General features: G+C 47.3%; 1 protein-coding gene across 4 annotated transcripts in view; it reads right to left on the bottom strand.

The window, feature by feature from the left end:
* CIDEA (cell death inducing DFFA like effector a) overlaps nucleotides 1-13,637 on the bottom strand; it is a 23,404-nt gene extending 9,767 nt beyond the window's left edge. Inside the window, exons 1-3 of one of the 4 annotated variants that reach the window (XM_032293414.1) lie at nucleotides 13,539-13,637; nucleotides 5,398-5,542; nucleotides 3,914-4,060 (exon numbers count right to left, since the gene is read on the bottom strand). In XM_032293414.1, the coding sequence (XP_032149305.1) occupies nucleotides 3,914-4,060; nucleotides 5,398-5,542; nucleotides 13,539-13,576 (330 nt within the window). In that variant the 5' untranslated portion in view covers nucleotides 13,577-13,637. Of the gene's footprint in view, nucleotides 1-3,913; nucleotides 4,061-5,397; nucleotides 5,543-7,853; nucleotides 7,911-12,984 lie in introns of those variants that run through there. The other 3 variants (XM_032293415.1, XM_032293417.1, XM_032293418.1) reach the window with 3 other exon arrangements.
* Nucleotides 13,638-14,099: the final 462 nt, after the last annotated feature.

Here is a 14,099-nt window from a genome sequence, read left to right as displayed (position 1 = left end):
AAAAAAAAAAAAAAAAAAAAAAAAAAAAAAAAAAAAAAAAAAAAAAAGGCCAGGCATGGTGGCAGGCACTTGTAAATCTAGCTACTTGGGAGGCTGAGTCAGGAGAATAACTTGAACCCAGGAGGCAGAGGATTCAGTGAGCCAAGATCGTGCCACTGCACTCCAACCTGGGTGACAGAGTGAGACTCATTCTCAAAAAACCAAAAACCAAAAATCAAAAACAACCAATTTTGACTACTGGGAATATCTATATCTATCTATAGCTTATAGTGTCCCAGCCTTGACACTACTTACATTTGAGGCTGGATAAATCTCTGCTGTCGGGTTGTCCTGTGGATTGTAGGGTGTTTGGTAGCATCTCTGGTCTATACCCACTAGATGTAACAGCCTAACATGTCTTCAGATGTTAATAAGTGTCCTCCAAGGGACAAAGTCTTTGCAGTTGAGAACTCCTGATTGTCAGTTGTCTACAGAATTTATTGATATAAGCTGGGTGTGGTGGCTCCCGCCTGTAATCCCAGCACTTTGGGAGGCCAGGGTAGGTGGATCACTTGAGGTCAGGGGTTCGAGCCTGGCCAACATGGTGAAACTCTGTCTCTACTAGAAATACAAAAATTAGCCAGGTATGGTGGTGTGCACCTGTGATCCCAGCTACCTGGGAGGCTAAAGCACAAAAATCACTTGAGCCATGATGGCACCACTGCACTCCAGACTAGGTGACACAGAGAGACTGTCTCAAAAAAAAAAAAAAACCACACACACACACACACACACACACACCCAAATATCTATTGATATAACCCACACAAACAAAAGCTGTTGGGGTCCTCATTAATTAATTTTTTTTTTTGGAGATGAAGTTTCATTCTGTCTCTAGGCTGGAGCGCAGTAGCATGATCTCGGCTCACTGTAACCTCTGCCTCCTGGATTCAAGTGATTCTCCTGCCTCAGCCTCCCGAGTAGCTGGGATTACAGGTGTGTGCCACCACACCCAGCTAATCTTTGTATTTTTAGCAGAGATGGGGTTTCACCATGTTGGCCAGGATGGTTTTGAACTCCTGACTTCAGGTGATCAGCCTGCCTCGGCCTTCCAAAATACTAGGATTACAGGCGTGAGCCACCGTGCCTGGCTCCCTGTATCTTAAAAATAAAAAAAATCAAGAAGTCTAGCAATACTAAATCTAATGGTATAAAATGGTATCGCTGTTTATTCTGGAGATGCCTGTCTCTGTCTCTTGTATCCTCCTTTTCTTTCCTTGAAGCTTTCTCTGTCACCCAGGCTGGAATGCAGTGGTGTGATCATAGCTCACTGCAACCTCAAACTCGTGGGCTCAAGCAATCCTCTTGCCTCAGCTCCCAAGTATCTGGGACTACAGGTGTGCACCACCATGCCTGGCTAATTTTTTTATTTTTAGTAGAGACAAAGTCTTGCTTTGTTGCCTAGGCTGGTCTTGAACTCCTGGGCTCAAGCAATCCTCCCACGTTGGCCCCACAAAGTTCTGGGAGCCACCGTGTGTGACCTCTTTTAGCTCATTTTTAAATTGGATTATTTGTTGTTTTCATAATTGATTTATATGAGTTATTTACATTTACTGAATACTAATCTTTTATCAGGTGATGTTGAAAATACTTTCTCCCCATTTCATGGCTTATTGTTTTACTTCCTTTATAGTGTCGTTTGATGAACAACATTCTTAAATGAATTGATTTCTATTTTTTTTTTTAATGACTTGTGCATTGTGTCTTGTTTTAAAAAAATCCTTCGCTACCTGAGGATGCCAAAAAGAGAGATATTAGATTTCAGTCTGGTCTCTCACATCCTTTGTGTTCCCCACCCCTGTTGCTATGTGTTACATCAGAGGAAACATCTTTCAGATCTTTGATCATTACCTTCAGTTCTGTCTAACCTGAGTCTCCATTTACTTAATTTTAGTTGTTACAATTTTCATTTCCAAAAATTCTATTTCAAACCTGCTTAGTCAGTTCTTATTGTCTCTTGTTCTTTTTAAGTTTATTTTTATTTTTTGATACAGGGTCTCCCTCTGTCACCGAGGCTGGAGTGCAATAGTGCAATCATGACTCTCTGCCTTGACCTCCCAGGCTCAAGTGATTCTCCCATGTCAGCCTCCCAAGTAGCTGGGACTACAAGCATGTACCACTATGCCAGGCTAATTTTTGTACTTTTTGGTAGAGATGGGATTTGCCATGTTGCCCCGGCTGGTGTTTTCTTATTTTTTATTGTTTCGGAGACAGGATCTTGCTCCGTCATTCAGGCTGGAGTGCAGTGGTGCGATCATAGTTCATTGCAGCCTCCAACTCCTGGGCTCAAGTGATCCTCCTGCCTCAGCCTCCTGAGTAGGGAGAACTTCAAGTGTGTACCACCATGCCTAGCTAATCCTTTAAAAAGTTTTTTTTGGTAGAGATTGGGGTTTTGCTATGTTGCCTAGACTGGTCTTGAATTCCTGACTATTCTTACTTTCGGTTATTTTTAATGTTTCTTTGAGCATTTTATTTATTTATTTAGCCAGTCAAATTTAGCCATGTGTGAGCCTTTCTTTTTCTTTTATTTATTTTTCTTAAAAAAAAAATTTTTTTAAACAGACACTAAACTATTTAAGCCGAGAATATAACTACTTCACATACACTATGAGAATCTAAACTTGAGTCTCTGGAGATCTGCTGCCAGAGTCTGCTTGTTCTAACCTTTGTATGCACAAGACACACCATGGTGCATAATTTTGCATTTGTTATCATACATTAGTTATGTACATTTTAAGTACAGTAATTATATACTCTGTATCTGATGATTCCAACATCTGCAGTCCTGGCAGGCTTGACTTTATTGCTTCTGCTTACTCTCATGAATGTGGTGCCTGAGTCCTTACGTTCTGTGTTTTGACTGTGAACTTGCATTGTGAAAACATTAGAAATGAAAACTCTTTGAGGCCAGGATGGACGTTCATTCCAAGGGGATCTGCCTATGCTCCTGCTAGTTACCTGGGGCATTATCAACCCTGGAAACAGGACTGGAGCAAAGATTATCCAATAAGCAAACCGCTCCATTGATGCTACTCCCCCAGATCTCTGAAAACCAAACTCTCAGCTTAGGGTTTGGAACTCAGCAGTGCCTAAATCTTCATAAGGGCAGCTTGTAGGCCAAATTCCCAGGAGAGAGCTCTAAGATTCCCTGCTTTGGGCAGATCTTCAAATCTCACCCCCGACTTTCTGTCAGCTGGAGGCTGTCTCCTGTCCTCCTTGCATCTGTCCCTGAAGTGAGTGGGTACTCACAGGTTAAGGGTCCCCGGAGGAGATGCCTGTGGATCTGCCAGCTTCAGTGTTTGCATTGCTCTCTGGATGCTAGCCTCACAAAATTTTAACCACTGAGGATTTATCTTTCTTGGATATCAGTTTATTATGTGAAAAGATGTTTTAATATTGTGCTTTACATTTTTAGGTGTTTTATAATGGGAAAGTTTTTTAAGCTATATCATCTATAGTTTTCCCAGAGACAGCAGGCTTCATTCTGTCTCTTTACTTTTCTAAATCTCCGTATTCACATGCGCATTCATGCACACACTCTCCCTACCTTCCTTGATGGTGTTTACTTCTCCAGCCTTCCAAATTGGCAGAGTTGCCAGGTTGATTCCATGCATTTCATGGGATCTGTAGCTACTCACTGGCCAAAGCTTGTTCCTTAGAATTATTTCCTTTATATCAAATAGCCTAAGTTCACAGGGAGACTAAGTTTCCTAGAAACACTTATAAGAATACCTTTGAGGGCAATGGATCCTGTTGTTAGGTGAATACAAAGTGCGTATTTAGAAAGTGGACAAGTCACACCCAAGTAGGGTGTGTACTTTTGTAAGTAAGAAATCTACCCAATAGCTGTTTGGGTGACAATGTTTTCACTTACCGGCATCCACTTCTGTCCTTTTTCCAAGATCATGAAATGTGTGTTGTCTCCCAAGGTCTGAAAGAACTCTTCTGTGTCCACCACGGTGCCATCTTCCTCCAGCACCAGGGTGACCAGTCCGGTGGTGATGAGTAGGGCATCCAGAGTCTAGGTGTGCAACACATCAGAGAAATGGAGTGAAGCCAAATGCTTCCATGTGACTATCCAATGACATTTATTAAGTTATAATTTTCAAAAATGTGGGTTTTGATAAAATTTTAATGGTAAAGGTAACCTTGATTGGTGTCTACGACTCAGTCTTTGCTCAGAAACAGGGAAGTTAAGAATGTTTTTTTTTAAGATGGGGACCTACTATGTGGTCCAGGCTGGAGTGCAGTGGCTATTCACAGACACAATCACAGTGCATCACAGCCTCAAACTCCTGGGCTCAAGCAATCTTCCTGCCACAGCCTCCTGAGTAGCTGGGACTACAGGTACATGCCACTGTATGCAGTCAGGAAGTTAAGATTTTTAATAGATCTGTCTTCTTAAGATACATGAGATAATGGTTACATTAAATAATTATAATTTCTAAGATTATCTGCTTATTTAGATGAATAAAAAGAAAACTCCTACACGTATGCTACTGTAAGAGCTGCAGCCTCGTGTGCGTAGCCGAGTGTCTCTCTTGCTTCAGACACCGCATGTTGGATGCTTGTTTCTTGTTTCCATGGGTGCCTGAGTCTGAGTTATGCCCCTCTGAGAGGCTGGGATTCTTCCTTATTTGGTGGTCTAGGACACTGTTCTAGATCTTGGCCTTTATAACCAAAACCAGACTTCCAAAGTCAGCTGCTTCCCTGCATCCTCCCTTGTCAAAGAAACAAAGCGACATTCTCCATTGGTGACTATTTATTGTATTTGTCTCTGTACCTAAATTCTTTATGGTACAGAAATGTAATGTTCCCCTTGATTATTTTCATCTAAACTTTGCCTTCAGAATCTCTGAGGCCAAGAGAGGGTCTGATGAGTTTAACTTGTTGTTTCTCCTTCTTTCTTTTCCTCCTCTTTCAATACCAGCTTTATTGATGTATGATTCACGTCTCATACGATCCACTCATTTAAAGTGTCCAGTGCAGTGGTTTTTGGTATGCTCACGGAGTTGGATCACTGTCACCACACTCAATTTTATGGCACTTTCATCGCCCAAGAAAGAAATTGGCAGGCAGTTGGGAGGCTGAAGTGGGAGGATCACTTAAGCCCAGGAGTTTGAAGCTAGCCTAGGCAACATGGCAAGATCCTGTCTCAAAAACAGAAGAAGAAAAAAAAAAAAAGAAACTCCATAACCACGAGCAGTCACTCCCAATTTCTCTCCCCGCTCCCTCCCAGTGAGGTGCTGCTTTTCTTGACCTTTGTGTCCTGACCCTGGCTTACAGCCCAAGACCAAGGCCCTGTGTGAGTGCAGGGCGCCCCTGTGCACTAGGGGAGACGTGTGGGCTGCCAGGCACCTTGCTGATGAGCTCCTGCAGGCTGCTCGCCATCACCCCACGCCGGCTGCTCCTGTCATGATTGGAGACCCGGAAAGGGCGAGCTGGATGCATGAGCGGGGTGAGCAGGACTCGCTTAGTCTGCGAACCCATAAATGTCAGGGGCCTGAAAATGGAGGCGAAAAGTTAAAATTTTTTAAAAAGAGTGTCTCAGAAGAAGTTTGAAAGTACACAGAAATAATGCATTTTTAATATTTGCATCTAAAAGAAACAAAATCAGTGGTTGGGATTATTAAAAATTATATATACACATGTGTACACATATGATCAGAGAAGAAACAAGTAACACATCAAGCCAAAAAACACAGCTCTCTTTGTTCCTATTTTACTAAGACATCCAAAGTCCTTGCCAAAACTCTTTGAGAAGGAATGGTTAGGGAATTCAAGTCAAACAAGAAATAAGAGTTATGTTCTGCAAATATGGATGAGTTTTAAAGATTTTAAAAATCCAGAAGAATGATTACTAGTGGCCATGAAGTAGTTATGCAGAGTTAGAAATTCAGTGCACCCAGACACATGCACATAGCTATATATTTATACAATAAGGGTAAGCCGGAAATCAATTCAAAAGTGTGATATTGGTCACTACAGCAATCAATGACGTTTCTGAAATCAACTTAGGATGAACCAAGAATAGCAAAACCACTCTTAGAACTGTGGCTAGAATCACAAAAGGAAAAGACCCTCAGGGCTTACATCACAGGACACTTTGGAGTAAGTCCACATTTATCAAATGATTAATTCAAATATTTACCTTTTTTTTTTTTCCTTTTAGGTACAGGGTCTTGCTCTGTTGCCCAGGCCAGTGCAGTGGTGTGATCTCAACTCACTGCAGCCTTGACCTCCTGGGCTCAAGTGATCCTCCTGCCTCAGCTTCCTGAGTAGCTGGGACTATAGGTGCAAGCCACCACGATTGGCTGAGTTTGTATTTTTGTAGAGACGAGGTCTCACTTTGTTGCCCAGGCTGGTCTTGAACTTCTGGGCTCAAGCAGTCCTCTCTTTTGCCTCAGCCTCCCAGATGAAGCTTTTGATAGCAATTTAAGAAATGCAAAATGTGCTGGACATGGTGGCTCATGACTGTAATTCCAGTAGTTTGGGAGGCCGAGGCAGGAAGATAGCTTGAACCCAGGAGTTTGAGACCAGCCTGGGCAACATAGTGAGACCCTGTCTTTACAAAAAAAAAATAAAAATAAAAAATTAGCTGGGTGTGGTGGTGTGCCTATACTCTCATCTACTCAGGACGCTGAGGTGAGATAATTGCTTGAGCCCGGATGAACCCAGAAGGTCAAGGCTGCAGTGAGCCAAGGTCACATCACTGTACTCCAGCCTGGGTGACAGAGTGAGACTCCAACCGAAAAAAAAAAAAAAAGCAAAACTGCCTTCAATGCAGGATTGCATGCTTTTAAATCAAAAAGCATGAAGGCATGAAGCTATTTAAAAATAACTCCTGGAGGGGAGACACAGGTGCCCTGCTGCCGCCACTAGAGGGTGGGCCAGTAGAGCAACATGCAGAGTTTTCACCCAGGACTGCAGACTTTTTTTGTTTGTTTTTTGGAGATGGAGTCTTGCTCTTTCGCCCAGGCTAGAGTGCAGTGGCACGATCTTAGTCCACTGCAACCTCCGCCTCCCAGGTTCAAGCGATTCTCCTGCCTCAGCCTCTTGAGTAGCTGGGATCACAGGCACGTATCACCATGCCCAACTAATTTTTTGTATTTTTAGTAGAGATGGGGTTTCACCATGATGGCCAAGCTGGTTTCAAACTCCTGACCTCAAGTGATCCACTAGCCTCGGCCTCCCAAAGTGCTAGGATTACAGGCATGAGCCACTGCACCTGGCCAACTTTTTACATTTAGAAATAGATTCATAATGAAATGATTGCAAACAACGTAACCAGAAATCGGCAAGGGTGAGGTCTCACCTAGAGCCAGGCACCATGATAGCGCTGTCCGTGTGACCTCATTCAATCCCCATTCCCCAGAGCAGGACTGGACACTGCAGTGTCCCCTCACCGGGAGAGCACCCACCAACCGCAGGTGCTCAGACAGAGGCTATTTGGACAAATGCTCGTGCAAGGACATTCAGGAGAATGAAACCAAGGGCGTATTTTCAGGACGACTTTGAAGAATACACAAAGTACGCATATCACTATTTTTAGACTCAGAGCAGTTTTTCTAGATTAACTCACCAAACACCAAAATCCTAGGGAACACGTGCATGGCTTGCCAATGCCTGTCACTTGTGATTTAGCACTTTTGACACACAGCCATCTATCCCGGCTTTATTTTCCTTATGAATAAAGGCTTCTTTGTTATATTTCCTGTAATACCTATCTTAGTTCTAGGCACATACATTTTAAATAGTATATTGTTTAACTTGAAGCTCTACAAATAGATCCAAGTGAAAATTCAATGACTTACCAAATTGTTATATAAAAAACTGATAGTTGGCTGAGTGCAGTGGCTCAGGCCTATAATCCCAGCACTTTGGAAGGCTGAGGTGGAAAGACTACTTGAGCCCAGGAATTAGATACCAATCTGGGCAACATAGTGAGACCCTCATCTCTACAAAAAATAAATTTAAAAAAATTAGCCAGGCATGGTGGTGCATGCCTGTAGTCCTAGCTACTTGGGAGGCTGAGGCAAGGGGATTGCTTGAGCCCTAGATTGAGGCCACAGTGAACTGTGATTACATCACTGCCCTCCAGCCTGGGCAAAAGAGTGACACTCTGTCTCTAAAACAAACAAACACAAAAACAAAAAACCTGAGAGTAGAGTAACAAGCTGGCTCTCAAAAATCGCCGGGTTGAGTTCATGCTGCCAGCTTGATCCCAGCTTCAAGCCCTCCATAAGAGAGAGTGTTTGTGCTTTCTCCAGGTCTCTTACCAACAAAGTGGCGTTCTAGAACCAGACCGAGGTCATTGGTGAGAATGTGGTCTGGAGTATCCATGGCCAGGTTGACATCAGGGTCTCATAACTGCTCGCATCTGAGCACTTGCCACGGCCAGCAATGTGTCAGCAATTTTGGCTCTTACTAGCTCAATTTTTTTTGCTTTGTTTTTGGAGACAGAATTTCACTCTGTTGCCCAGGCTGGAGTGCAGCGACATGATCTTGGCTCACTACAGCCTCTGCTTCCCAGGTTCAAGCAATTCTCCTGCTTCAGCCTCCCAAGTAGCTGAAATTACAGGTACCCGCCTCCATGCCTGGCTAGTTTTTGTATTTTTAGTAGAGAAAAGGTTTTCACCATGTTGGCCATGCTTGTCTTGAACTCCTGACTTCAAGTGATTTGCCCTCCTCAGCCTCCCAAAGTTCTGGGACTATAGGCATGAGCCACCATGCCCATCAGTTCAATATTAACTAATATTAACAAATTACCCTCACAACCTTGCAAGGAAAGCATTGCTCCACTTCACAGATGAGAAAACTGAGGCTCAGAGTGGCTCCCCAAAGTCGCCCAGCTAATAAGGGAAAAAGATGGAACCTGATCCCAGGTCTGTCCAAAGCCAAGACTTTTTTTTTTGGCTGAGGGAGTACGTTGTTTTGTTATCCATTCTCTGAACTTCAAATATACATCTATCCAGAGCGCTGTGTGGAAGAGCTGCTCTATGGCTGAAAGCGCAGCAGTGCTTTGAGTTCATGCCCTCAACGCCTTTCCCTTTTGGGTAGACAAAGTTGCTACATAATTTGTTTTAATGTGGCAAGACCAAGGGAAATGTGCTGGGTGGGGATTCTGGGCCTGTCAGAGTGACCTGCCCTCCTTTGCCAGGGACCCACCAAGTAATTCAGAGCCTCGCCTGGCCAGGCTGTGTACCAGCGCATCCCGAGGACTGGCACACAGCTTCTGAACTGTCACCTCGATTAAAAGAGTGACAGCAGGGTTCTCAGTTACACAATGCCATGAACAACACTCCTGCGCTGACCCCACAGGGAATTCGCACACACTCTCAGCCCTAGTGAGCTGGGGGAGAAGGTGGCAAGAAAGGGCTGTGTTCCATTTCACATTGAGAACCATGGCGTAGCCTCCACCTCATCACATCAGAGCAGCTGAAACTTAAACTAGCTGAAGTACCCCCACAAGAGGGAGAGAAAAAGGTCTGCACGCCCCTGGATGCCAAACCCTTGTATGTGTGAGCTAGCGCCTTGCCTAACCGATCCTTGGGATCCGCCTTACAGACAGTGAAACCTAGGCCTGGGGAGGCAAATCGTCAGGGCAGCAAGTGCTAGACCAGGGTCTGAGCCCAGCTCCAGCTTCCACCCAGCGGTGCAGCCACTGGCCAGAAGACGTGGCTCCTACAGGAGCTAAGGGCCCAGACTTAGCAGCAAGAAAGAGCCTCTCTTTGATCCAAAAGCAGGAAGTCACTGCAGTTGTGCACCAGGCTTCTAGAACTGTCTCATGGGGTCTGGTGGTCTATTTCCTGCTTTCATCCAGCGCCTGTCAGTATGCCGTCTATTTACTGAGTTAAAGATGCTAGGCCAAAATCAGAGAAATGGGAGAACATGGTCAATGTCTTCTAATGCGAGGTCCAGCCCCAGTAGTCAAAGGCTCAGCTTTGACCTAGTTAGCCCTGGCCCCACATCTCCTCATTGGACGAACATGCTCACGCCTTCCTAAGCACCTGTGCTCCAGTGACCTGGCTCAGATGATTAATTCCAAGTTCCTGCCGTCTTTTCCTGTCTGACAAGATAAGGGCTGGCAGGCATTTCTGGCTCTGTCTGTCTTCACCTGCCCTCAGGATAGCCATCGTCGTGAAAAAAAACCTATTGTTCTCACCTGCAGCATTTCCCAACCAAGAGCTGGGTTGCGAATGGAGGAAAGGCTGTTGGGGGCACTGAGGACAGGAAATGTATCCCCCGCCTTCTTGTCAAGGAGGAGAGTGAGTGATTTCTGGGTCAAATTATGTAAAAGGAAGACCGTTTCATATGCAACACAGAAAGGGGTTAAATGAGATGTTCTGCAGGCCAGGCCTATGTAGACCAGGACTCTACAGGTGCCAATGAGCACTCCCTCTGCTTCAGCTACCTGAACAAGACACTGTCTCCGCCCAGCTCCCCTCCAGCCCACTGAGTACAGGCATCTCTATCACTGGCCATCAGCACTGTGCCTAAAAGCAAGGCCACTTAGGATCCTGCATTTAAACACGTCCCACATGAGAACAGCCGCCCCTAATTCCTGTGAAAGTGGGGGCAGACAACCGTATGAAACAGAAAGGGAAATAACCCACTCACGGGGAAAATATGAGGAAACAGGTTGTTTAAGGAAATAGGCGGTTTCGGAGAAATGCAGAGAGGGAAAGTCAGCCTTCATAGAATGCTGTGAAAGGGCATGCCTCCCAGGAACGAGCGGGAAGGGAAGGCTTTGTATTCCTCCTCGAGGGAGGTCGAAGTCAACCGAGCACTGTCACTAAGCCAAGAGCAGCAGGGAACGCCAAGGAGGGAAGTGGTGAGGTCAAACAGGGCCATGCAGAGAAGGAAGGGAGGGCTCTGAAAGTGCTCTGCAGGGCTGGAGAAGAGTCCCTGAGCTGTAGGGACAGCGTCAGAGGGTTGTGGGGTCCATGGCAGGAGGCAGAGAAGTGAGTGTTGTCTTGATGAGGCTTCTTCCCGCCTGGCTCCCCTAGGGCTCCCTTGGATGTGACATAACAGTTGGGAGCACACCTGTCCCCCAGATGAACTTGCCCCGACAAGGACTGCCTGGCTCATGGTTCAGCTCTTCCCAAGCTATCTAAAGGCTTGACATTATCAAGTATTCAGTACATGACCATGAAGCCTTTGACCACTTTGCAACTCCATTAAAATAAGAATTTAGATTCAAGAAGCAGAAAGCCGAGAGATTCACTCATAGAATACTTAATTCCTTACTAATGTCGCTAAGAAGACTGTGGTAACATTTGCACTGAAACAGCAGCACAAAACCTAGAGTTCCTTGTTCAAGGAAAGGAAAGATGTGCTGGATAGCTGTGAAAGCAGCCATTTCACACGGTGTTGATAGCATTTACCAGCTCCATAACATCAGCCTTTGGCAGGAATGTTATCACTGGCAGGACACATGAACAGAGCAGATTTGGCTATGACAGTCAACATGCATTGTTGACTTCTTGATGTCTGGAGCTTTGCTCTGAGACCTCAGGCTGCTTTCCTCAAGATCGAGGCCCCTTACGATTCCAGCTAACTAACAAATGGCTGGGTTAAGGTTATACCATTGCCTACAAGTACCTGATTTTTAAAAATGGTGCACATTGATTAAGTTCCTTCCTTGGCACAATGCAGTTACTTACTAATAAAGACAGAGTTATGACATCCTGGAACTGGTTTAAATTAAGGAACCCCTAGAGGAGGCAGAAGTCCAGCAAGAGCACAGTTAGCAAACGTGGTAGGACCCGGCCTCTGGCTCTTTTGCCTGGACAGGGTTTTAGAGAAGGTCAGGGAAGAAAAAGTGTTTTCCCTCAATGAGAATTACAGATTGTTTCAATGGCAGTAGCTCAGCCTGAAAGCGGGTAGATTTCAAAGAACAGCAGCAACAGTTTGTCCCTAACAGGTAGTCATCCACTCCTGGGACCAGCTGAGCTAGGAATGTGTCCTAGGAGACTCAAGGTTTCCCAGTGTTTCATTTGTCAACAGCTCATAAGCAAGTCACTTTCACTCCGCACTTGACCTCATGGAGACCTCACACAGATGCATTTTGGATTTTGGTGAGCTGTTGTAATAGTCAGAGGCAGGGACAGGCTCAGCCTGAATCCTGCTCAGAGGCCAACGAGGATTGGTTAGTGCCAAGTCAGCCCATACCTCCTTCCCCCATGCTCCGGAGGAACAGTGGGTGTGTTGTGAATTCACTGGAAAAGTGGTTGGAAGGACGCATTCCAAACTGCTAACAGTCCTCACCTCCTGGGACTGGGACTGTGGATGGATGCTGTTGGAAGAACGCGAAAGAAACAGGGCCCTGACCTTTAGGTCTAAGTGTGTTAATGACCATATACGATGCAGGTGTTTCTTAGCATCTCCGTGCCACTGCCCTGACTTGTACTGTGGGCTTGTTTTTAAAGAGAAAGATGCTTCTAACCTGCAGTATATACAACAGCTCGCCTTTAAGAACCAGGGATCGGAGGCTCATAGATCGCCTTTTGTAGCCGGAATCCCCTTCCTTTTACCCATGCAGTCCCTCTGCCTGCGGCATGTAACATACACAGTGGGACCCGGCGCCGCTGAACGCCCGCACCTTCAAGCCCGCAAGGGCTTCTCCATCCTTTTCGAGGTACTTGATGTTCAGAGAAACACGTCTTAGACCTATACCTTAAAGTAGCTGCCACGCATGTCTTAGGAGTTTACCAACAAATTAGCTTGGGTCTGTTGAGATATGAAGATTAACCCAAGCAGGAAAACAGCCGTGGTCGCCTGTTCAACCACCAACGGGTGGCAAGGCCACCAGAGCGCAGGGAAGCCTCTGCAGGGTCCACTCGCCCCTTGTCCCCCTACCTTCCCCCCAGCCCCTTGGGCAGCGCCTCCGCCCTCGGAAGCCGGTGGCCCGGCCAGAGGAAAGCTTCTCCCAGCACCACCAACCTGGCGGGCTCCGCCGGCCGGGTCCGAGCCTCCCCTCGGAGACCAGAGCCCACGCTCCCAGGAGCGGCCAAGCCTGGGCCCCTCCGCGCCCGGATCCCGCTGCGATTTCCAGAACCCCCAGAAGCCGAATCCCTGACCACCGTGGAGGCGTTGCTCCGGGTTCCTGGGACCTAACCCTCTTCTGCGCCAGCGACTGCAGCAGCGGCCAGAGATGCAGCCACTCGCCGCTGTCACCTGCTGTGCGGACGCCCGCGCACCTCGGAGAGCCACGCCTGGCACTTGCGCCTAGCTGCAAGAGGGGGAGGAGGCGCGGTATGGGCTTGGGCTCTACCTGCGGGCGCGGCTGGACGGCTCCGGCACCAGTGGGGCGAATGAGTGTGTTCGCGGGATGGTGGAGCGCAAGAGAACGCGGGCAGCAGGGGGACGAGGGGAGCGGGGTACAGTAGGAGAGGCGCACAGGGGACCTGAGGGCGCGGAGCGCAAGGCAACTGGAAGCGCACGGGAATGCGGTTCTCTGGGGGACGCGGGGCTCAGGCGGACGCGGGGGCACTCACCTGATGAGGGCTCCTGCGTAGTCCCGGGCGGCCTCCATGACGCGGGTCCCCTCGCAGGCCTGGGACCTCTCTGCCTGCGCCGCCTCTTAAAGCACCGCAGCCCCGCCCCCGCCAGCCCAGCGAAGGCCTGACCCGCGTAGGGGAGAACGCTGGCATGTGCTCGCCACCGCCGAGGGTAGCGGCTTCGCGCTCTGAGAACCTGCGGTCGTCCCTGGCTCCCGCCTCCCGTAGCCGCGCGTCCTTTGCTGTCTTGGACGGTACCGAGGACGTTGGAAGCCCAGATGCTCCCCGGGTCTCTTCTGGTCACTTGTCAACCTATGTTTGTTTTGTACTTCTAGGTTCGGGGCAGTTGGGGTCATCACCAATCCCGGCAGCATCGCTTTGGCTGCCGAAAGACGGGCGTGTGGATTTTAAACCCAGGCCACCGGTGGGGCGAGTGAGCAGCCGGGTGTGAGCGCCACTTGCCCCCAGCGCTGGAGTCCCCCCAGAGCCCAGCGCCAGGCTCGGCGAGCCGCTGGTTCCCTGCAGCCCTTCAGGTTCTCGGAGGCGCCTGGGCTTCCT

The sequence above is a fragment of the Sapajus apella genome, unplaced genomic scaffold (genome assembly GCF_009761245.1).
Source record: "Sapajus apella isolate SASKATOON/1434 unplaced genomic scaffold, GSC_monkey_1.0 scaffold29, whole genome shotgun sequence".
NCBI classification, from domain to species: domain Eukaryota; kingdom Metazoa; phylum Chordata; class Mammalia; order Primates; family Cebidae; genus Sapajus; species Sapajus apella.
Note: the sequence above shows the minus strand (reverse complement) of the source record. Positions and strands in the feature narration are given on the sequence as shown.